Source organism: Colletotrichum truncatum, assembly GCF_014235925.2.
Source record: "Colletotrichum truncatum strain CMES1059 chromosome Unknown Contig_0010, whole genome shotgun sequence".
In the NCBI taxonomy this organism is placed as follows: domain Eukaryota; kingdom Fungi; phylum Ascomycota; class Sordariomycetes; order Glomerellales; family Glomerellaceae; genus Colletotrichum; species Colletotrichum truncatum.
This window is the reverse complement of record NW_027222407.1, coordinates 1835482-1858985: the sequence shown is the minus strand read 5'-3', so window position 1 is coordinate 1858985 and position 23504 is coordinate 1835482. Positions and strand designations below refer to the sequence as shown.

The window sequence follows — 23504 nt, the reverse complement described above, 5'->3', positions numbered from 1 at the left end:
AAACAATGGCCTGTTCTTAGTACGTTTTGGTGCATCATTGTACGGATCCAGCCGTATGAAGTCCGCATACTCACATTGGAGGTCACCGCACTTCCTCCCATGTGCCAATTCCCACTCCTACGTAAATCATCCGCGAGCAATTTGGTGAAACATACCATTTTATACCCAAGAACCGTTCTCATTGCCTGTTTCTTAACGCTGCGTGAATGCCATTGTACGTCCAATTCAATCTCATTCGATCCAGTTGGGCCTGCGCCGACATATCCATGACGTGACGAGAGTTGTTCTGCACTTGTGAGGCTCTTGGTCTCCTCACTGAATCCCAGGTCTGCAATACTCCAAACACGTTGTTGGCGTCTACTCTGTCATGAAGGAGCAGCCGAAGACCCTCGGCATCCTCAATCGCTTGCGTCGCGCCCTGGCCTTGGAAGGGCGTCATTGGATGGGCTGCGTCGCCGATTATCACGGCGCGCCCGCCCACATAATGGCTTAGTGGATCTGCATCTTTGACTTTATACAGTCTCACGTTGTCGACGTGTCTTTCGCTCGATGTAAGCTAGGATATCTCGCAGCGTAAAAGCCTCTGCGAAAAACTCACCTTATGATGTCCAGCATCCACGGCGCAAAATCACTGAAATGCTCTAACATCTCCTTTATGTTTCCCTCTGCGCTCCATGATGTCTCGCTGTCTTGTGCGAGAATGCTGTCGGGAACGCGAGCCACGACGTTGAGAATGGTGTAATTTCGACATGGATAGAATATGATGTTTCGGTTCAAATCATCGTTGGCAGTCATCAAGTTTAAAAACCCTCCCCCCTTGGGATCAAGGGCATCTGGAAGCCCCCCGAGGATTTCTTTCACTTTATCTAATGGGTATACGAAGCGGTATAATGAGACACCCGCCGAAATCATCTCTGACTCGCCGCCGAGGATGGCTTGTCGGACGATGGAGTGTATGCCATCAGCTCCTAATACGTCGTCAGCATCATACATCAGCCATTCGAGGTGGATTGTCCGACTAACCAACTATAACATCCGCAGCAACAACCTCCCCGTCTTTCAAAGTGACCTTTCCTGCTTCGATATCTACCTCAGTTACCTCCATCTCATGCACTACTCTTGCTGGTGGCCCTGAAATGCCAAGCTTGGCTGCGTCCCAGGTCGCAAGCCTCAATAACTCGGCCTTCAAGTCCTGGCGATGCATCAATAACCACTCGCCTCCGAAAGGTTCCGTAACGCCGGTGACCTCCCTCAGCAGATTTCCTTCCTTGTCGTAAGTCCTCGTGCCGGAGCAGACCGTAGCCTTGACGTTCTCGGGGCTAAATGGAAAGGCCTTTTTGAGCATTTTGCTCCCGTTTGGCCCCAGGCCGATCCCGGCACCTCTCTCCGGTGCGTCTTCCGCATCGCGATCGTAGACAACGACGTTGTGCTTCTGCCGGAGAACGGCAGCGGCGGCGAGGCCTGCTATGCCACCGCCTACAACCACGATACGAAGCCTGTTTTCTGAGTTGGCACTACCACTCATTGTTGTTACCCGTCTTAGTTGAAAAAGGGATTACTGCAAGCGAAGCATTCAGAGCTATGACATTACCAGGTGCCGATTAGTAGGCTATCTACAGAAAACTTGGAATGACCCCGCTCGATGGAAATACGTGGCAATAACCGAAATTCTATTCATAGCGGGCATTCTACGCTGATATACCGAAAGGTTAAAAGTATACGCCTTCAAATATCGTCTGGAGGTGCTGTCTCGGCTATTTATGGAGACTCTGATATAGGCCGGGCTAACTGGGAAAGTCCTTGGGGACATTTCGCTCTTTGACAGTCGGCAAACACAATCCAAACCCATTTGAAATAATCATAACGGCTGTCTAACACACCACCAGCTGTGTCTGTGCGCGATTAGGTCTGATCACTGAATTGTACGAATTCTTGTGAAGCAAAATCGTTGCTTTGCTTATTGTTTTCGTCAGACCGTCGATGACAAATCAGAAACCGCGATCCTATTTTAACTCACTGCAGTCATTCTCGGCGCCGAAACCTGCCTTTAGACTACAGAACTCCGCAAAGTCCGCGTAAGAGCCGAATTTGACCTCTGCGCCAGCATCCTCAGCCAACGAATTTGCAGCGGTGACAGAGAGTTGTATGCTGGCCTCTATTCTACGGCCAGGGCTGTTCTGTTAAAAAAAAAATAAAAAAAATCCGCTTCTTGTGAAGTATATTAGTGAGCATTGACATGCGAAGACCTCAAAGAACTATGTCCAGAAGTGGCACTAAATGGTTGTTAACTGCCGATTCAAGCACAGTGGATTATCAACATCAAGTCAGTCCAAAATTCCCACTGCGGCCGGAGCTCTCATTGCGGGCGAGTCCCACAGCTCGGTCATAGTCGGAGGCCGGATCCTCCACCTACATAATCGGCTTAGGCACTCCGCTTCCGCAACACCGGGGCAATCATGCACTGCGATTGGTAAGTGGCCATACTACCTTTTTCGGCGCCACGCCACGCCATTCCACAAGCAAGCAAGGGAGCTATATACGTCTGAGCGTTCGAGACAACAGCATCATTGCGCGCCTGTTCACAATTACCGCCGCAACCATCAAGAAACTTCAAAGTTGCATCGTCCCCACTGCGCACCTCAACCGCACCACGATTTCCTGCTCTTATATCCCTCAGCCCTTCCAAACCCCCCGGCAACTTGCTTCACTCACCTTTGTAACTTTACACCGCCTAAATTGTATCCATCATGTCCCGCGCCTTGTTGATTTGCGGTGCCACTGGAAAGCAGGGTGGTGCCGTCATTGACCAACTACTGCGCGAGAAGGCCGACTTCGAGATCCTTGCTGTCACACGAGACGCAACTTCCGGGTCCGCTCAACGACTGTTGAATAAGTCGGCACAGATCAAGCTAGTACAGGGAAACCTTGCCGACCCTACAGCACTGTTCAAGACGGCCAAAAGCGTCACCGAGAACCCCATATGGGGTGTCTTTAGCGTTCAGGTATGCGACAATCGCTCGTAGCGATTCTTTTCAAAATTTCTTTTCTAACCAACACTTTCAGTCCCCGATGGGGTTCAATCAAGGCGGTGGCGGCGAGCTTGGGCAAGGTAAAGCTCTTGTCGACGCCTCTCTTGCTGCAGGTGTCGAGTTCTTCGTTTATACGTCCGTCGACCGCAACGGCGAGTCCTCGCTGGATAATCCGACCGACATCCCCCATTTTATTCACAAGCACCAGATCGAAAAGCATCTCATCGCCAAATCCAAGGGCAGCAATATGGAGTGGACTATCCTCCGGCCCGTGGCGTTCATGGATAACTTCACGGATAACTTCTTTGGGCGGGTGTTTGTCACATCATGGAAAATGGCTGTGAAGGAGAAGCCTCTACAGTTGGTTGCGACCAGTGACATCGGGTTCTTTGGGGCTCAGGCATTCATGAACCCGGAAAAGTATAAGGGGCAGGGAGTTTCGCTGGCCGGAGATGAATTGACATTCGATCAGATGGTTGGAGTGTTCCAGAAGACCGTTGGAAGGGCTCCAGAAGGGACATATAGAATCCTCTGCTGGCTTTTTATGGCTCTTGTGAAGGATTTTGGGGTGATGTTTAAATGGTTTTACGATGTTGGGTATGGCGCTGACATTGCAGAACTGAAGAAGAAGCACGCCGGGCTTAAGGACTTCGAGACTTGGTTGAGGACAGAGAGCGAGTTTAAGAAGTATATTAAATGATGAGGGGGACTGTCCAGTTGACAATAAGCGTCTTCACAGTAGGCAGCTTCTGTGTTAGAATAGTGTCTGTATTATCTTGTAATAGTCTTTTCATACTCTAGTGTATCTATCTCTTGTGGTTTTCTATCTTACACAGAAAAGGTGTAGCTGTCTCTCGCATTATAAATTTGAAGTTCAAATGTTGACAACAGCGCATGGAAATCCACACTTTGTCGTCTTTGTCCTTCCAAATACCAAAGGGAAATTCTCTGCCATCTAACAGTTCACGAACCAGCATACCCTGAAATAAAATCTACTCCCAACAATTTAACTTTACACCCCATCATGATAAGGCACATTGTGGGTCAAGCCGATCAATTATAAGAATCGGCCTCCGACAAGTGCCGATTTCAGCCCCCTTTGGTCTGGAATCGGGCCTTCGCTTTATAACTGTGTTCCATTATCAAACAGCCATGCAGATGGTTTTCATATTGATGAGCGTTACATAACGCTGGCTAATCTGCCGAGAAACTCCGCTATCTGCGTCGCCGGATCGTAAGAGGAACCCGACGCAGAGTACCCTGACTCAAGTGACTCCGTCTATTACCATTCCGTGCGCTGAATGATTATTCACCTTGAGTTTCCATCTTCTATTTGGTACGAGAACATGTAAGGGTACTGGTTTGCCACTTCCCGGCGAGTGACAGCAGGTATAAAGACAAGCAACACTTCGCTGGATCACTGATATCTTAGCCTCCGCAACTCGCTCATCATATACTGCAGCCCATATAAACAACTTCTCATAAGATTCTTCTAAACCCCATCAAATCTACAAATATGTCCAAACTTTTGACTGTTTTTGGAGCAACCGGAAACCAGGGCGGTTCCGTTGTTAAGGCAGTCCTCTCCGACCCCATTCTCTCCAAGGAGTTCAAGATCAGGGGCATCACTCGCAATGTTTCCAAGCCAGCAGCCCAGGCGTTGGCTGGCAAGGGGGTTGAGGTTGTCGCCGTACGTCCTCTTATCACTACTCCCTCTTGAGATGCGCGCTAACACAATGAAGGCCGACATGACCTCTAAGGCCTCCTTGGCCGAGGCCATCAAGGGTTCCCATACCGTTTTCCTTGTTACTACCCCTGACTTCATGTCTGGTGGTGGTACTCAAGAACAGCTTCACGGCAAGAACGTTGCTGATGTCGCCTCTGACGCTGGAGTGAAGCATCTGATCTACTCCTCTCTTCTTCACGTCACGGATACCACCAACGGCCGTCTCAAGCACGTTGTTCACTTCGATGACAAGGCGGAAGTCGAGCGTTACATCCGCTCCAAGGGTATCCCAAGCACTTTCGTCCTGCCTGGATACTTCATGAGCAACTTCACCGCACTGCAAATGATCCGCAAAGGCGAAGACGGCGTCTACAACCTCTCCTACCCTGTCGGAGACAAGGCCAAGTTCCCGCTTATCGACACTGAATCCGACATCGGTAAGTTGCCTCGCTGCCATGGACCTAAAGATATAACTGACAATGATGACTGAAGGCAAGTACGTGGTCGCTGTCATCCGCAACGAAGCCTCCGTGCTCGGAAAGCAGATCCTGGCGGCGGCTGACTACTACACCCCGACCCGTATCGTCTCTGAGTTCACGGAGGTGACTGGCAAGGCTGCCCGTTTTGTCCCTATTGACGCAGAGACGTACAAGAGCTTCCTGCCTGGGCCCTTGGCTGATGAGATGTTGGAGAACCATCTGTTTATCGAGGAACCAGGCTACTTTGCTGGCAAGGACCTGAAGGAGAGCCTGGACCTCTTGGCCGGGGTTGGACTGAAGCCAACATCTTGGAAGGAGTTCTTGGAGGCGAACAAGGCCGCTTTCTAGGGGCCTGCATGATATCTACTGGTTCGTGTCAGGGTGGGACAGTTGTATCCATCTCAGTTTGCAAAATAGACATCAAAGTACAGTCGCCTTTTGATACAGGCGGCCGTGTAACCCACATCGCATCGGTTTCAGGAAATACATAAATTACAGAATTGGTTTCTTGCTTGTAGGCTTCTGTTCCATTGGCATCAACGGCCCTTAAGTAGCAAGTGTGGCTCGGAGTTCTATTTAAGTGTGACTTTCACTTCTCTTGATCCGTGTCTTTTCACGGGTTACCTTCCACTGAAAGCCCCTTTATTCACTTTTGATTTAATTCTTAAGAAACAACTTCGAGCATTTAGACACTATTCCTTCCTTTAGAATTCAGGATTAGCTTGCTAACCATAGCCTTCATCTATTATTTTTATTCCTTTCATTTCCGATTGTAGTAATGTCTAAACTATCAACCTTTGCAGTCTAATGGGTATTCCGTGCCAGCCGACTATTGGGTGGGATGTAAGACCACTAGCCGGGGCATAGTAAGCAGAAATATGACTACAGTCTAACTCATCGGCCATTTTGGGTTCTGTGGGATCCCGTTCAGTCTTTGTTCTCTTATCGGTTTCTCTTCCTTTCCCCTCCTTGTCTTTGTCCATACTGCTACTATCGGCTCCGCTTCCTTCCCTCATCGTGACATATCCGTGTCTCCATCAACTCTATCGTTATTCCCAGCATAAATTCTCGTTTGAACCCCGGCCTTCGAGTTATCTTCACTTGTTATCATTTCCACGTCGGTATTCTTCTTACTATTTGCCTTACTTCCCATGTAAACAAAGTCATCGTCCCCTTCCACACCAACAGTGAAGACTTTGTCCATGTCAGAAGTGCGACTGAACCAACCCATTCGGAAGTTAAGATCAGACAGTCTGCCATAAAGCTCCTTCGAAGACAAAAGCAACACACCGTCGGGTAGATACTTGAAGATGTTCGAGTCTTTCAGTAAATCGTTCATGGCTGCTATGCTCTGGAAACCATCGGGCGCCAGTCCTTTAATATCCATGTCAAATAGGATGGGCCGTCCCACAAAGCGCCGCAACGCAACGGAAAGCAGCACTAGAATGTTGACGATGGCCACTGCTACAAGGATACCGACAATTATGTAAGTGACTGTTGAGGTTTGAACAAGGCGGTACCGGTCATTATTAGCGGCGATTGCGTTGAGGTTTGAAAGGCTGTTCTGCGGGGAGAAGTGGTACATGTCATCTTTGTCTTTGCCCAGGCGATTTTCTATGTTGGCGAGTTGAGATCCGATGAAGGCGAAGTTGTAAGTAAGCGCCGCCAGGACATCGTCTTCTTGTTCCGGATCCCCGAATGCCTTCAAATCGAACTGGCCGTATGGTTTTAGCAGTGTCGTAAGCTCTCGGGAAAGGTAGTCTGTGCCGACGCCATCCGCTCCAGGAGTCAAGGGGTACGGACTACCAAATGGTTGGCCGCTGAACGCATTCGAAATGGGCGGGACGTCGAAAGGACGAGACCAGGGTCTGGCAGTAGCCAAGTCCGGTACCGGCGGCTTTTCCGGGTTCAAGACGAGGTTTCCTTCAGAAGCTATGAGGTTCACTTTGGTGTCAACTTCCACCCAGGTGTAATTGCAGCTCCACATAGCGAGATAGTCGAATCCCTTGTTCTTGGCGAGGCTTCCCCATGCATATGTCATAGACCTCCATGTCGAATGGTCGAAGTCGGTGCCGTTGAGACCCAGCTTACAAGGGAGGTTCATGGAGTATAAGTTGCTTGAAGATCCATACGCCTCAAAAATATATTCCTTAGCGTCCGTGAGATTCATCCTGTTGTCCTTTACGGCTTTGGGGAATTGGCGGTATTCAGCTTGGGAGCCATTCGGACACTTGAAAGTTTCCACAATTGTACAGCCGAAAGACTGGCAGGAGGCGTTGTAACTTGTAGAAGGTAGTCTGTGGCACGTAGGTTGCAACTTGGCGGCCGGCACTGTAACTTCCACCGAAAGATTACGGGATAGCTCCAGGTCGCCCATGTTTTCGAGAACTGGAAAAAGGAGGTCATCGTATGTATTTAGAGGATAGGTGATGGCATCAGTCTTTTGACGTATGAGTAGACTGCCGATTATCTCCCGGTTGCTTCGAGAAATATTTGTGCTTTGGAAATCTTCGAGCACTCGCGATCCGAACCATGTCTCTTGTCGAAATTCTGTAGCCTTTGGCTCCGGGACAGCCTCGGTGACATATAAGACAGATGTCAAGGTTGTCAGGAATCCACAAATGATTGCAAGAAATTGTGCAATTGTAACATTCCAAATCCGTTTCTGGATGGAATGGGCCAAGGCTTTGAATCCCAGCATGTCTGCGTACGACATGTCAAGCTCTGGCGCGCCACATGATCTCGATGACAAGCTATATAACGTTGCCAGCGTCCTGGATACATAGTCGCAAGAACTGACGTATAGCGCAACACTGAGCATGATGATTGTGGGTAGTGATGTCCATACTAAATGGACATAACCGTCTTTGGGTACCGTGATTAGTCCGTTGTTCAACTGCGAGTACTGCAACGCCCATATTAAAACGGCCGTGATCAATAGGACGAGAATAACAAATGACGTTCTGACCCATGTCCTGAGAACCAATGGAGTAAAGTCGTTCTCTCCCCAATTTGTTGTCTTTTCATCAGGCACGGATTGACCCAGTCGACTCGAGAACTCTTGGTTGCTTTGCAAGAACATCGCATGTCCAAGGACGGTCGTGGGGTTCCTACACCAGACGTTGACCTTGCCACGTTGGATGATGATCGCCAACACTATGCAGGCGAGCAAGCCAAACAGTGCCGCCATAGCAATGCAAACCCACTGGTTCACCACGAGCTTATCGATACCAATGATTGTAAACCCATCAGTAGAAGTTGCGTTGTCGTTTGCTTGTCGGAGAACATGGTGACCAATCGATGGGAGCAGAACGCGAGAGATGTTCATGATGGAATCGTACATAATGTCGGTTGAATATTGGGTCAACGTCTGGTTGCCCGGCAGTGCGATCGGGCCGGACCAATCTCTCTGTAACCAAGAGGCTGTCTCAACTACTTTGTTGTTTATTGCCCCGGTCATTCTGTTTGATTCTCCACTGAGTAATATATCATCCCAGAAGGATGCAGTAAAAGGTCTCTTGGCTTCTCCGGGTACCAGCGTGGTGTTTACATTGATGCCATCATCGGCCACCCGCAGTTTTGACACCCAAGATGTTGACGTGCAGACAACAGCCGCGACGTCAATGAGGGACGGTGCTCGAGCAGCGTTTGACTGAGGTTTGGCTCTAGCCGTATAGTACACCCACTGATCACCCTGCTGTGGCAGGTTTGGGCAAGGCCTGGTCTGCAGCCATCCGAAATCTAGTTGCCTTATTGGGAGCCATTCATCTGTAATCGTCTTATTGTCCTTCTTTAGTGAGACTTTGATCTCTCCCAGGTCGACTGGGGTATCACAGCCTTCAAATTGGAGGCTGGCATCAGCTTCATAAAAGTAGTAGTAATTATTCGGCTGTGGGTCTTCCAGCCTGAAAGGTGACGCGGTCCAGGATTCGAGTTTCGAGCAATGCGTATCAGCGAAAATGCCGTCAACGACCGCCGTCAGAGGCGCGCTCACTGTCCCCCTCGCGGTTCCATTTCGAGACGTGAAGGTCTGATACGCCACGTCTGTGCCGAGGCCGAAAGGGCGTTGAAGTTCGAAATTTCGAAGCGCTAGTGAGAGATAGAATGAACGAACCAACCCAGGCACGTCAGTTAACTCATCAACTGGCCGATCAGTCGTGTTGAAGGAGTCAAGAAGTTGTATGTCGACAGACCGAGGGACCTCGATGTTTGCCAGGCTGTACAAACTTGGGGCGAGAACGATCAGAACCCTCAATAGAATCGATGCAAGGGTCACGAGGAATACAAGAAAGTGCTTCCTTCGCAAAGATTGATATACGACAACTGGCATTAGCATGGCCGTATAGTCGAGGGTATATCCATTCTTTTCATCTTCAAGTGACTGCTTGCGGTGGTGGGCGATCCAGGGCATGTAACGGAGTGCTTGGTATTCAACCCTTGACCAGAAGATGGAACAAATTGTAATAACTATGGGCCTTGGTGTCAGTAATCGCTTACAGCGGTGAAAGCTATTGGTAGCTGGAATTGTGAAGTCATACTCGCTGTCGGGCCAAAACGCCACAGATATACAAGGTTTTGCCGAGTTTGTACGAGACCGTTGTGATCTCGAGAATAGACATACATTGCAGGAAGGCTGGCAACGCACAAAATAAAAAAGGCGAGGAAGGCTGAAAGTAGAGGTGTTCGAAGCCATTTCGGACGCCAAGTCGCTCGTTGAGTAACAACAACGTCGTCCTCCTGTCTGGTTTTGACATCATGACCATCAGATAGGTCACTCAGCAGGCCGTGACGAACTGCATGGTCGTCTGGTTGTCGACCGGAGTCGGGGCCGAGGGAATCGACATGACCGGGTGCATCAACCGCGTCGCGGCCGTTGGGCCCTCGGCTGTACTGGTACTGGTCCATGGCAAAACATCCAGCTGTGCGCGAAAGGACGAGTGTCTAATGTGGTTTGCGACGAAATGTCCAAGTTGGGTGGCGTTCCAGCCACTGATATGGTTGGAAGAGGGACCTACCAAGTACCAACAGTGAGGCATAAGTGCATTCTATTAATTAACTAGGGGCTGGACAAGATCAGGCTGTGCGTGCCGTGTAACCTCAGCAAGACATTCACCAACATAATCGTCAGATCGCTCAATTGGGCTCTTCTGGAAGGTGGTCAAAATGCATAAGCTGACCAGGACCACTTAATTTCTCTACCGCAAGAGGGGATTCGTAAAACAAAAGTTCTTTTTTCGCGAGACAAATAGGATTCTGCCGCCTTAGCCCCCGAAAAAGGCGCAGCACCCCTGGCAGTATCCTTACAGCCTTTATATTCCGCAGCTAATTGGCAGGGGGCATGCAAAATCTGTAACCGCTGAATTGATGCCCCTGTAGGATGATCACTATGTTACTCTGGATGCATCTCCGTTGTGCCTAGTGACTGACAGGCCAGCTAGCATTAGGTATGGGAGGCAGAATACAAATCAATTACGGTAAAGGTGTAGTTTTTTATCGGTTTATGCGTATTGCGGTTTTCAACATTTTGAGAACTCCGGGGCCTTGAACATAGTCGGTGATGCTTGTTCCCATTGAGCACTTGAGTTAGCTTGCACAGCTTCAAGGGATCCTCATTGATCGAAAAGGCAAGAAACTGCCTGCGTGTCAACAACCTCAGCCAAGAACAACGGGTTTGGCGGTCATCGTTGACATGCCCATTCAATTACAACATTGTAGTGCGTTCCAAGCACTATATTTAAAATGCTTTACAGACTTAGCAGAAGTATCCTAAGCTGTTTTGGTACCAAACAAAGCAGAGAGGTTGTTGATTTAAACTTGTTTCAACTGTAGCCCGGGCGGCAAGAATAGTCAACTTAACAAGTAGTAACTACACAACGAAGTGGACGAAAAGTAAGAAAAAAGGAAAACGACAGTTACGAAGAAAACCTTTTTAACCAAAAGACCAGTATTATTTCTCAGTAAGTAAGAACTTGAGAATAAGTAGAGTCACATGAAAGCTGGTTGATGAGACTACTGCATCACATGTGTTCTCCAACAGGTGTAAGCTTAGTCATCCGTGGCTGTATGATGGCACACGGTTCTTCTTAACCGGAAGAGGGGGAGATCTGAGGACGTATGAACCCCGCGCGAGCCGGCAAGAGCCAAGTGAATCTCCTCATCTTCATCTTTCGTGAGCCGAATACGTGAAATCGCTTGACCTTCTTGAATTTTGCAAAGGAGCGATGTCGTCAATGCAAACCCAGTCCGCGATGGAGGTGGTCCTCGCCATCCCGGAGCTCCTGGAGTCCATCCTGATCCAGCTCGACATGACGACCCTTCTACTATCGGCTATGCGAGTGAGCAAGACGTGGAAGAGTCTCATGGACGAGTCTCCGGCTATTCAGCAAGCTCTCTTCTTGAAGCCTGTTTCTGCCGATGTATCCCAGAACGAAGAATGCCACGAAGGTGCGAAAGAAAAGAAGCAACGTGTTCGCCCAGTGATCAATCCCCTCCTAGCCAAAAAGTTCAATAAGTGTTTCTTCGACTTTGGACAGACGTACTCGCTCCACCGCCGCGCGAACTCCTTCTATGAGCTCCCGTGGTCCCGCAAGCCAATTCAGACTGCCCAAGAGATCTGGGGAGGCTGGAGCCAGTTGAGACCGTCTGATCTCGACTCCGAGGCAACTCGTTTAGAGGAAGAATGCAGACGGCGGTTCACACGCAGCGGGGCGAGTTGGCGGCGTATGTTCGTCTCCCAGCCGCCGCCGCCATCACTGGGATACGTGAGATTCGATATTTCTGACATGCCTGTGGAAGGGCACAAAGTGTGGAGCGCTTCCTTACAACCTGCCTCAGACTCGCCCTTCATCGGACTGCGCATGGGGGAGCTGTACGATATTGTGCAAGACCACGCTGGCCACCACGGGCGGCACTCGCTGTGGTTCAGAGTTCTCTGGGGTAAACCTACGAGCGAATTTGCAATCTCGCGGGTCCGGGAGACGTTTGAGAAGTTGATGTTGCAGACGCATGTCGTTGTGGAGTTTATGCATGCCGACGATACCTCGCTCCCGAATCATCCGCAAGACCCGGCTGATGTAGGGCGGTTCGATGCCGCGTTTCGATGCGAGGAATACCGTGAGGTTAAGCTTGAACCCGAAGAGACACTGGCATACCCGCCGGAATTTCCCATGTTTGATGGCCGGTTCGTTATCTGGCATTGGCGACTTCTAGAACATGAAAGGGCGACCACGATGATGAGTGAAGGACGGTCGTGAAGCTCAGCTTGCCTGAAAGTATCGAACAAGAGGGAAGCGAAGGGCCACTGTGATTCTCTTGCTTTTCACGCCTGAATATGAAATTGACTGGTTTGCGGCATCCTGACCGTCAGAAGACTGACCCTAGTGAATCTTTGATTTACAACAGACACTGGGCCACATCACGGTAAAGAGCGATGAGGTCAACATCTTACGCAATTGCATGTACATGTAATAGGGAAAACTCGGAGTTGAATATGGATTGTATATGATGCTGAGAATTTTGGATGATTTTTGAGCTCTTTTGTACCGACTCTGCTCGTCATACGTCTTGCAATGATTCTTCTAGTTTTGCTTTTTCTCTTGATTTTTGTTTTGGGTCAGAATCCTCGTCAGTCTTATATTTTCAGCTTCGGCGGCTCAGCGGTCATCTGCATGAACGATACGATGTAGTCCATATCGGCTGAGAAATCAAGACAATGGTATTGGTTAATGTTCACACGGGGGTTGTTGCTACAACTCTCGACGTTCTATTCCATCGTTCTGGATCTAAAGTTGGTTCGGTAGGCACTCCAGAAAATTAAGTACCTACAGCCTTACTGACTTTCCGCAATGATAGCGGACCCAAGTGTCTGAGACCGAACGGGTTGGTTGGTAAATTTCGTCTTGAGACAAGCTTAAAATTGAAGACGTGAAAGATGCCACCCAACGGTTTCCAAATAGGGCATGACAGTGGGAAAGTGACACTGGATGACAGCGGTGTTGGGGGGAGCGGGGGGGGAAGGGTTCATAGTGCCGAGTACAGCCAATCAAAACGTCACATCTGCAGGACGAGGTCGGGTGACGCGGCATCCGCAGTGGATACGCTAAAGGTGGAGACAACACCAACCAGCTACTTACTGCGTAGTACTGAGTACGGAGTAGTGCTACGTACCGCTACTAAGCCCAGTGGCTCGGAGGCAAAAGCAGCGAAGCAAAGCACACAACTGGGGCAGCGGACAGGTGCAGGTTGGTTTGCTGCAATGCAAGGCTTCAAGGCTGCATCGAGGCGAGAATTGGTAGGTAGAACAACCAGTGAGGTGGCGCCGCCATGCACTTCCCGGTCGCCTATCGCATGTCGCATATCGTATGTCGTCTGTCTGTCTGCCTTGGTTGTAGGTGGCTCTGCCCAAGTCATCTCTCTTCCATTATTATTATACATGATTTTCTGGCCTTTTCCTTGGGGAAGCCAAAGTACATTGTACAAAGTACTTTTGTTGCCTTAATAATCCGATCTTTACTCCGTTGGTGGTGGCAGCGACCCCCAAACCTACCTTCCTGGCCTGACTTGCCTGCTTGGCTCTTCACCCGGGGAATTTCTACACTTTCGGGGTCCTGGGTCAGGAAGGTCCCAGCTTCGCACTCCACTTTTCCCAGTTCACGTCCCGGGGCGAAGGTCCACGTCCTCTCCCGAAAAATCGCCCTCGTGTCCGTCTCGTCTCACTCAACTTCGACTTCTCCCTCCGTCCCGAGCCTCCACCGATCGTCCACCGATACTCTTCTTCCCCCCCCTCTTCTCACCTGTCATGCTCCGACGCTCACGACGGGAAGAATTCCAATCACTCTGAAGCATCTTTCATTCGTTGTAAGCCTGGCACGAATATTATACCGACCTGCATTTTTTTTAACTTTTTTTTTTCTCTTTGATAAGCACACTCATTGCCTTCCCCCGCCACCCACCGAGCGACACTAAAAACTGCGGAACGCTGCAAATTGCGTCCTGACCCAAAATCACGCGCTGCGCCTTTCGCACACTTTATCTTCCCCTCCTTTCCACCAGAAAAGCCCGGCCTTTGCCAGCCGTACCGTCTGCCGCCATGCCAATCCTCGGCGGCAAGAACAAGTTCAACGCCAAACCCCCGGTCATCCGCGTCGAAAAGGTCGAGGTAGCCGCCCCGAAGCCACGACCGAGGCTCCCGCACGCGACATCGTCCAACTCTTCCGCTAGACCTTCCCCGCGCGCCTCGCCGAACCCCGCCAGCAGCAGCAACAAGTCGCTGCTCTCTCGGAAGAAGAGCGCCTCGCCCTACCCCTCGTCGTCGGACGAGAAGCGGACCGTCGAGCGCAAGCGCAAGGTCGGCAGCGCGGGGCCCTCGCAGCCCAAGTTCGACAATGACTCCGACAGCGACGAGGAGGGGGACTTTATCCAGAACCTCGAGGTCCGGAAGCGCCAGCGCCTCGCCGACGGCCAGCTCATCGACACGAAGCGCGTGCTGACCCGCGCCAGCGCTTTTAAAGAGGGGCTGCGGGACCTCAGCAGGCTGATTCACGCCGCCGACATCACCAACGTCAAATCCTGCCCCAAGGCCAAACGCGTGCTCGGTGCCACTGAGCAGGATGATATTCGAGTCAGGCTGCAATACCCGAGTATGTACGGACCGGAATGGTGAGTCATGAACTTTTTTTTGCGTCTCAATCCCGCCCATCCCCCTCCCTTTGCCTTGCTAACGGATGATTTTGTTTAATAGCTACGAACTGCTCTACGAGGACGGAAAGATCGATGCAATTAAGGATATCATGGAGGTTGTCAAATTCGTCGCCGACGTTTACCTCACGAGGGAGCAGGCGGAAGAGTTCCACGACCCGAATACCGGCATCATCCGGCGCTTGACCAGGGCGAAGAACACGGGCGACTTGAAAGGCTTCACAACAGCCCTGAAAGATGCGAACAAGAGAATCCGTGCTCTCGCCGCCGACGGTACAATACGCAGCAATTTGGATAAGATGCATGGGCTGCCGCGCGAGCTGGTCGAGTTCATCCTCAGCCAGGTCTACGACCGCACTGTTTCACCAGACGTGGAAAAGCTGAGGCAATACAAGAACGGCACGGATAACGTGTATGGCGAGCTAGGCTACCTATTCATTACCGAGATCCTGCAGGAGAGGACACGAATGACGTCCGACCAAGTCTTTGTCGACCTGGGCTCCGGCGTCGGTAACGTGGTGTTTCAGGCCGCGCTGGAGATCGGCTGCGAGAGCTGGGGCTGCGAGATGATGGACAACCCCTGCGATTTCGCCGAGGCCCAGGAGAAGGAGTTCGGCGCCCGCTGCAAGATGTGGGGCCTCCTGCCGGGCAGGGTGAACCTCGAGCGGGGCGACTTTACCAAGAGCACCAGGATACATGATGTCCTTAAGCGTGCCGATGTCGTGCTGGTGAACAACCAGGCTTTCACTCCTCAGCTGAACAGTGCGCTCGTTAACATGTTCCTTGACTTGAAGAAAGGGTGCAAGGTTGTCTCGCTGAAATCCTTTGTCAACGATCAGGGGTCGCGGAACATGAATGACGTTGCAAACAACATCCTCGACGTCGAGCAACTGACCTACCCCGGCGGAGGTTATGTCAGCTGGACGGATACCGGCGGCAGCTATTGCATCTCGACCAAGAAGTAGACTGTTAAGGCATTTCATGTCAGCATACGCCAAAGCGCTGTATGATGCCCCAAGGGATTTTTTTTTTTTTTCTCTTTTTGACTAGAAGGGGACGAAGGGCATTTGCTGGACGCAATTATGCCTTGTACATTGAGGGTGAGAGGGGGAAAAAAGAAAGAGCAGAAACAACGTTGGCATAGGGTGAGGAAATAGCGTTCGGTTCGTTACCTGTAGAATTTTGATACTCCCATAGAGCGAGAGCAGAGCAGAGGAGCTGAGAGCATCGGAGAAGCGCGGGTCTTATGGCAGGGGGATTTGGCGCAATCTGCACATGGAGATGAATAGACCGCATCATCAGCGCTCGTTTGCGAGGTTCATGGCCTCGGCCTCTTGTGCCATTCTCTTCATCCAGCGGTCGACGAGCTCCTTGTTCTCTTTCTTGACCTTGTCTCTCTCCTTCTCGGCCATGGCCATTTGCAGGTTTAATGTGATCATTTCGTCCTGGACATTCTGTCGCGGAGGGGTCAGCTAACCTTTCGTGCCGCCTCGTAAAGAAACGATGCGATGTTACCTCGACAAGTTTCCGCTTCTCTCGAAGCTCGTGTTCTCTGTCTTGCAGTTTCGTCGCTATAGCAGTCTTCTCGGCTGTGAGGTGCTTGATTTGCCTCGCATCCTCCCTTGCCTTCTTCCGCAAGGCCTGCACTTCTTCTTCCGCCGTTTTCGCTCGAGTCTGGAGCGTCCCGTTCGACCGCAACGCTTCGGCGAGGTTGAGTTGCAGCTGGTTGAAGTTGGGATCGGTACTAATGGTATCTATTGACGTCTCTCTACCTCTCGGCGCCGCGTTAGGCTCGATCTTGGACTTGAGGAGTTCTTTTTCGGCCTCGAGGGCTGCGACGCGGTCGGAGAGCTGGGAGCCTGTGTGTTTGAAGAGAGGGAGATGGTCAGCATACTGTGATAATTTCGGAGCCAAGGGAGGACGTAAGGGATGGAGGGGTATCAACATACAGAGCTGAACAATCTCCAGATTAACAGGGTTGTTCTTCTCTTGCTCTCTGAATGAGGCTAGATACTCAGAACGCCAATCAGAAGGCATGGCTGACGATGGTCTTTGGAGTCGATGGGAACGAAGATGGTGCAAGATGGAGTCAGTCGCATTGGCTTAAATGCGACCAAAAAGTACCCTAAGTCGCAGAATTCCACTCGCGTAAATCGAGGAAAATCTGAGTGATGGGGGGTGAATCACCTCTGCTCAAGCATACGGGTAATGGGCCGGCTTAGTGCATGAGTTGCGCTGCATTCCAGACGCCAGACCTGTTCCCAGAGCGGCCCAAACTTGGGGTTGATGGGACAGGCTGCTACGGTTAGGGGAGGGGGTCTCCATTGCTTACACTAGTAGGCTTGTCTTATCGGGGTTTGTCGTTGGTGGGGTGTAATGACGCAGCACCATGGCGCCGGAGATTACCCGGCCCATTACCTCTCCGCAATGAGGCTCACCGCGTTTGATTCGTGGCGCAAGCTCCAGTCGGTGCCAGGCAGGTAAGGTACCTTGAGCTTTAGCGACACAGCTCCGGGAGCTTCCATTCGCTTGAACTCTCAACGACAAGACACTCGAATCTCATCGGCATTTTTCAGTTTCGGTCAACGTCGAATTCAGCACTTTTATTTAATCCTCACAGCGCGGGGGATTATTCTCAAGAGGAAATCGAATAGCAAAGACTGCAATCCTGGCAATGAGAAGATGACATGATGGAAGTGTCTCATCCCTCAGCCGGATGGGAGAGCGTCGGTGACAAGTGGTACCGCAAGATCCAGCTCTACACCGAGGTCTTTGACCAGGACCTCGACCTCGACAACCACATCGTTGCGGGCGCCCCTTATGCTGGCGCACTCGCCCTCTTTAGGGATGACACCAAGATCCAGGCTTACCGCGCCAACAAGCCATCCACCTCAAAACCAAGCATTGATATTTACTCGTACGCCGGCAAGCTTCTGCGCAGCATCCCGTGGGAGCAGCCATCAGGCTCCATCAAGGGTCTAGGTTGGGCGTCGGTGGCGGGCGGCGAGGAGAAGCTGCTCGTTGTTACGGCAGACGGAACGGTGAGGGTTTATGACCTGCAAGGCGACTTCACGCAGTTCTCACTGGGCAACGGAGCGGACGACTTCGGCGTTGTGGGATGTCGGTTTTACGAGTCGGGCATGGTGGCCCTGCTCGCCAGTAATGCGCTCATTTCCGTGACGAGCTACGCGGAGCCGAGGCCGAGGTTGCTTGCGCAGGCGCCAGAGGGGCTGGGCGAGATTCACAGCTGGGCCGTCGTGTCTCCCGACCACACGCTCTCGAGGTCAGTAGAGGTGTTGTTGAGCATCGGGGAGACGATATTTGTCGTCGACGCTGCGGAGTGCGAGGACAGGTTCCTCGACATTGGACCTTTCAGCCACATCAGTGTGTCTCCTGATGGCAAACTCATCGCTCTGTATACGAAGACGGGCAAGGCCCACGTCATCGCAAGCGACTTCCAAGAGCGTCTCATCGAGCACGATTCAGAGTCCAAGATTCCGCCAAAGTATGTTGAGTGGTGTGGCTCCGACGCGTTGATTGCGTGGGAAGACGAGGTGCACATTATCGGAGCGGACAACGCTTCTGCCGAATTCTTTTACGACGGCCGCGTTCACGTTATATCAGGTAAAAATTTCCCCTGCAACCCCAGCATATAAAGATTCTAACGTGTCGTAGAACACGATGGTGCAAGGCTCATAACAAACGACGTCTGCGACTTTCTCGAGCGTGTCCCCAGCGCAACCGAAGAGGTCTTTGGTACGCGGGCCGAGTCGTCTCCTGCGTCCATTCTGCTCGACGCCGTCGGCCAGCTGGAGCTGCAGTCCCCAAAGGCGGACGACTACATCCAGCTCATCCGGGCCAACCTGACGGAGGCCGTCGACACGTGCGTCAACGCCGCCGGCAGGGAATTCAGCGTGCACTGGCAGAAGCAGCTCCTCAAGGCTGCCTCATTCGGCAAGTCCGTGCTGGACATCTACAACAGCGACGACTTTGTCGACATGTGCGAGATTCTACGAGTGTTGAACGCCGTCAGGTTTTTCGAGATTGGACTCCCGTTATCGTACGAACAGTACCAGCGTCTCACTCCCGAGGGTCTGATTAAGAGACTCATTAACCGCCACGAGTACCTCCTCGCACTCAAGATTGCAGGATATCTGAAACTGCCCACAGACCGGATATACGTCCACTGGGCCTCGGCAAAAGTCCGCTCGGGAGCGGAGGACGACGATACCATCTGCCGGCTCGTCGTCGAGCGTCTTTCGGGCAAGCCTGGCATCTCCTTTGAGGAGATTGCCCGTGCCGCATACGATGAGGGCCGGAGCCGTCTCGCCACCGAACTGCTCAACCACGAGCCGCGCGGCGGCAGACAGGTCCCGCTTCTCCTCAGCATGGAGGAGGACGAGCTCGCCCTCGACAAGGCGATCGAGAGCGGCGATACCGACCTCATGTACAACGTCCTCCTCCAGCTCAAGAAGAAGCTACCGCTCGCCGCCTTCTTCAGAGTCATCAACGCCCGGCCGACCGCCACGGCGCTGGTCGAGGCGTCCGCCGCCCGGGAAAACGACAACGCACTTCTCAAGGATCTATACTACCAGGACGACCGCAGAGTCGACGGCGCAAGCGTCTTCCTCCGCGAGGCCCTGCGTCAACCAGACGCACGGACTGCATCGGATAAGCTCGCTCTCGCAGCGAAGCTGCTCTCGGATTCGCGGGAGGCGTCGTTTGAAGTACACGCCCTGAAAGAAGCCCAGACGCTGCTCAAGATGCAAGAAGCCTTCGACCGGGACCTGACGGATACGTTCACGGGGCTCAGCGTTAACGAGACCATGTTCAAGCTCATCCGTCTGGGTTATCACAAGCGCGCGAAGAATATCCAGAGCGAGTTCAAGGTACCGGAAAAGGTTGCTTGGTGGATCAGGTCAGATATTCTGCTTTACACACCCCCTGTCAACGCCCCTCCCCCCTTTTTCTTCATCAAGGCTTATCACGACATGTCTGGAATACTGGCTAACTTTGCTCCATCTATATAGGCTCCGCGCACTTGTCGCGAAACGCGATTGGGCAGAGATTGAAGAGCTCGCGAAGACGAGGAAAAGCCCAATTGGATGGGAGGTGAGTTTTTTTTTTCCTTTTTCTTGTATTTTGTGTGCATGACACATTGTTCTTCTCGTTTCCATAATGCGCACTGTTCCCAAGTATACTAACGTTGTTGCCGCGGCAGCCATTCTTTAACCTTACGCTACAAGCGGGTAACCCGCGTCTGGCGGCTGTCTTTGTACCTAAATGCACCGGTCTGGAACCCGGCACGACCATCACCATGTACGAAAAGTGCGGGATGCGCGTCAAGGCTGCTGAAGAAGCGGTCAAGCTCAAGGATGCTGAGGCGTGGGGCAGGCTTGTCGAGGCGGCCGGGCGGGGAACGCAGGAAGGGCGGGAGATTGAGAGGCTCGGAGCTTCCGTGTTCAAGAAATAGCGTGAAAAAAAAATAGTCCTTAGAAGAGGTTTCGAGAAGAGTGAAGTTGGTGTCGAACGAGATCGGATGAAGCAGGCCATACAGTAGTGCGTTTACTTTTTATTTATTTGCTCTATTCTCGAAAGGCGGTCAAATGACGGAGATTAAGCCCGATAAAGGCACGGGTGCTAATCTCAATATACATACGTAATCTCATAGAATTAACGTGACGATGCGGCGCACTTTGCGAAGGGAGCAGTGCTGTTAAAGGATGTTGGTTGCATTGAGGCGGTGGGGGCAATCTGGGGTAAGCTGGGTTGGTGAGGCGATGACTAGGATTACCCGTGGACCAGTCAGCGGTGCCTAATAGTAAGGACATCGTGATGGTTCCCGCCTAGGTTTTTGTGAACATTATGCCAAAGAAAAACCTTCAGGCGTGTCCAAAGACTCGGTGCCTTGGGTGCGACTGCAGAGTCAGTTGGACTTATTAGAGTTGGAATGTGCAGTTCTGTATGCATGTCGTCAAGATACGTGCCGGTTGTGTTACTGTTTGCGGCTCAATTAGACGACCTGCCGTAGCCCTTGAAGGGTGAAATGAGTGATTGGAGGTCGCGTGAAGGGCCACACGTGTGCGTGCCACGGGACATGGGTCCTCAAGACCAGACTCGCGGAGCTAGCGTAGTGGATCGTTTTGAAGCGGGCATTCTGCGCTGCAGCACATGGGCAAAATGCCTGGTAGATCGCTCATCCAAGATGGGCAAGTCCCCTTTGGCACGTTTGGCGCTCAGAACATCAGGCCACTTGGAAAAGGGAGTACAGATCCTCAGACGGTGAGCATTGCAGAGCGCCCCGGGTTGGACCCAGGACGGGACAGACGGGAGAACGTCACGAATCAGGTAGCTTTCTGGGGACGGCCCCCTTAGATGGAGTTGATGGTCCGGTTTGTGTGTAACGCTGGCGGAGCTCTGAACACGTTTGTTCGAGACGGCAAAAGCATGAGGTCAAATGTGCGGAAGCAAGTTCATCCTTTTGGCAGATATGCTTTCTCTGGATGCTTGCGGCTGGCGCACCGAGGAGAAGGTTCGTGTTTGTGACACTCTAGCAGCAAAGTAAAGAGGATCTATCATAATAAGACTGGAGATCAAACCCAGCTTGGGTTAGCATTGCAGGACGACCGGCTGCGGCGTCGTGAGTTCATCGATTCGCGTGCTAGTTCTTCCGGATTCAAGAGCTCACCCGTCAGCGTGTCGGTTTTGGCAGGCTCAACTGAGTGAAGAGAGGGCGGGGTCCTCAACCAGGCCGCTGGAACGCCGGTGGATCTGTATCTGAATCTTGTGAGGATGCATTGGGCAAGGGGAGATTGGACGAGGTATATGGGGACGCGGAAGGGGGTAATCATTCCGGAAGAATCTCCTCATAGATATCTCCTCACAAAGAAAGGTGGTCTGAAATGCGGACGGACGTGTCCACAGCAGGGTCGATCGTGGGCGCGGCCACGGAGAACAATCGGAGGGCGCATAAAGATACGATCTTGAAAGGTCTTGGCGGCGTGCTTGAATGTGGCGACACAGGACAGTGGCGAGGCAAGGCGAGGCGGAAAGCGAGTATTCCCCGCCTGTTGGGGAGAGCAAGTTGGCTCTGCCGGGATTACAGCCGTGTTTCAACCAACTCCACGTCTTCTAGAAATACTTTGTTCAATGTGGTCCTGTTTTGCCAAGATGGCCCTGTATGTCGGTGAGAGGCTGGGAAGCAAGACCGTAAGGATATGCTTTAGAGTTTGCTGTACTTTTCCTCTGCAGCAGACCGTCGAGGGAAGCCGAGTGTGCATCGGGGGAAGAGCGGAGTGCGGGCCGGGCGAGTCATGATGAAGGCGAAGAGATGTCAACTTGATTCCCTGGTCCTTGAAACAGGCAGACTGTAACCGTACATCGATCTGCTCTTGTGCTAGGTACGGTTTGCCCAACGGTAGTTGAGACGAATGATCAGTGCCTCAAGGCCAGGGCAACGATTCTAGGCGTACAGTTACAGAAGCTCCCAGAAGGCCGTAGGTCTGCCTCTTCACGCACATGTATTGACTCCTAAACGTCTTTTGTAGCTTCGGCCACGCAGAATTAAGATTCGACTTGTCAGGCGAAGTACGCCGTGAGAGAGGACTGACTCTGGTCTAGACGGCCTGGGCGATGGGTCGGCCTGGCATCTCATTAAGGGAGGCTAGCAGGGTGCTGAGGCGCTGAATGGACGCTAAGCTGGCAACTATGTTAGCGCGAACCCCCCTTGAGGGATTAGTTCCCTCGCGTGAGTGCCTGAAGTGGGAGGGCCTCACTCTTCAGGGCAGCATGTCTCACGAGGACAGGCCAGACCGGTATTTGCAGAGAGCTGTGAGAGGTTGTAAACCGTCCACGGGAGTCCCGCTAAAGGTCACCATGGTCCACGGTCATGCAGGTGAAGATCCAGCGAACCGGCCTGTGATACTGGTCGGCTGCATGTCAAATCACTCCCGCCATTGACAGCGGGGGGGGGGGGGGGGGGGGGGGGGGTAAGTGAACGGCAGTGGGTTCAGGAGAAGTTGACAATGAGCTGACGATGGGATCTTGTTCGTCGATGTGTGACGGTGGAGATGGACGGCGGGAAAGCCGGAAATAACGGTCAAGTGGATCGATAAGAATTGAATCCTCAGCCTCTCTGCTGATTCCTGCATCTGATGAGATCCAGAACAAGCGCATATTACAACCAAGGGGGTGTCTTTTTCTTCTTCTCTATGTGCGGCATTTGGAGGAAAGTGGCCTGCCTTCTGCCGCCTTCCACAAACACCTTAATTAACCACACGGATGATTTTTGTTTTGAACTAGGAAGTGCATACCCGACAATATTGGCTGGTATGTACCTGCCTCAAGGGATGACTAAGGACGGAACATGGCAGAGTGAGTTGGGGACTTGCCACTCTTTGCAGTCAGTCATCGTATTTTCCACATCGTGCTTTCCAGATTGTGCCATTACCGAGGATCGGATGATGGTGGTGCAGAGGGCATCGGGGGGGGGGGGGGGGGGGGGTTTCCTCGTCGAATGTCACCGACCCGTGCGTTACCATCAATCATATCTACAGCAGAGAGAATGAAAGGTCT

At 51.8% G+C, this 23504-nt stretch overlaps 8 protein-coding genes across 8 annotated transcripts; 5 read left to right on the top strand and 3 right to left on the bottom strand.

The window, feature by feature from the left end:
* Positions 1-178: 178 nt before the first annotated feature.
* Positions 179-1525, bottom strand: CTRU02_213953 (uncharacterized protein; the record flags this gene model as incomplete). Its single annotated transcript, XM_036724508.2, has 3 exons — positions 179-539; positions 599-968; positions 1024-1525. The coding sequence occupies 3 exons, from the start codon at positions 1523-1525 to the stop codon at positions 179-181; spliced, it is 1233 nt and encodes a 410-aa protein (XP_036583627.2).
* A 1222-nt stretch (positions 1526-2747) lies between these two features.
* On the top strand, positions 2748-3729 carry CTRU02_213952 (nucleoside-diphosphate-sugar epimerase family protein; the record flags this gene model as incomplete). Its single annotated transcript, XM_036724507.1, has 2 exons — positions 2748-3002; positions 3064-3729. 2 exons carry the CDS (start codon positions 2748-2750, stop codon positions 3727-3729), a joined length of 921 nt encoding a protein of 306 aa, XP_036583626.1.
* Positions 3730-4545: 816 nt separating this feature from the next.
* On the top strand, positions 4546-5582 carry CTRU02_213951 (NmrA family transcriptional regulator; the record flags this gene model as incomplete). The annotated part of the gene is made up of 3 exons (XM_036724506.1): positions 4546-4719; positions 4772-5192; positions 5248-5582. 3 exons carry the CDS (start codon positions 4546-4548, stop codon positions 5580-5582), a joined length of 930 nt encoding a protein of 309 aa, XP_036583625.1.
* Positions 5583-6246: 664 nt separating this feature from the next.
* Positions 6247-10139, bottom strand: CTRU02_213950 (uncharacterized protein; the record flags this gene model as incomplete). The annotated part of the gene is made up of 2 exons (XM_036724505.1): positions 6247-9701; positions 9773-10139. The coding sequence occupies 2 exons, from the start codon at positions 10137-10139 to the stop codon at positions 6247-6249; spliced, it is 3822 nt and encodes a 1273-aa protein (XP_036583624.1).
* Positions 10140-11455: 1316 nt separating this feature from the next.
* On the top strand, positions 11456-12487 carry CTRU02_213949 (F-box domain-containing protein; the record flags this gene model as incomplete). Its single annotated transcript, XM_036724504.1, has 1 exon — positions 11456-12487. The coding sequence occupies one exon, from the start codon at positions 11456-11458 to the stop codon at positions 12485-12487; it is 1032 nt and encodes a 343-aa protein (XP_036583623.1).
* A 1835-nt stretch (positions 12488-14322) lies between these two features.
* CTRU02_213948 (histone-lysine n-methyltransferase) lies at positions 14323-15895 on the top strand (the record flags this gene model as incomplete). The annotated part of the gene is made up of 2 exons (XM_036724503.1): positions 14323-14891; positions 14974-15895. 2 exons carry the CDS (start codon positions 14323-14325, stop codon positions 15893-15895), a joined length of 1491 nt encoding a protein of 496 aa, XP_036583622.1.
* A 333-nt stretch (positions 15896-16228) lies between these two features.
* On the bottom strand, positions 16229-16967 carry CTRU02_213947 (Autophagy protein 16; the record flags this gene model as incomplete). Its single annotated transcript, XM_036724502.1, has 3 exons — positions 16229-16384; positions 16446-16831; positions 16880-16967. 3 exons carry the CDS (start codon positions 16965-16967, stop codon positions 16229-16231), a joined length of 630 nt encoding a protein of 209 aa, XP_036583621.1.
* Positions 16968-17617: 650 nt separating this feature from the next.
* Positions 17618-20403, top strand: CTRU02_213946 (vacuolar protein sorting-associated protein 16-like protein; the record flags this gene model as incomplete). The annotated part of the gene is made up of 4 exons (XM_036724501.1): positions 17618-18554; positions 18606-19848; positions 19961-20042; positions 20152-20403. The coding sequence occupies 4 exons, from the start codon at positions 17618-17620 to the stop codon at positions 20401-20403; spliced, it is 2514 nt and encodes an 837-aa protein (XP_036583620.1).
* Positions 20404-23504: the final 3101 nt, after the last annotated feature.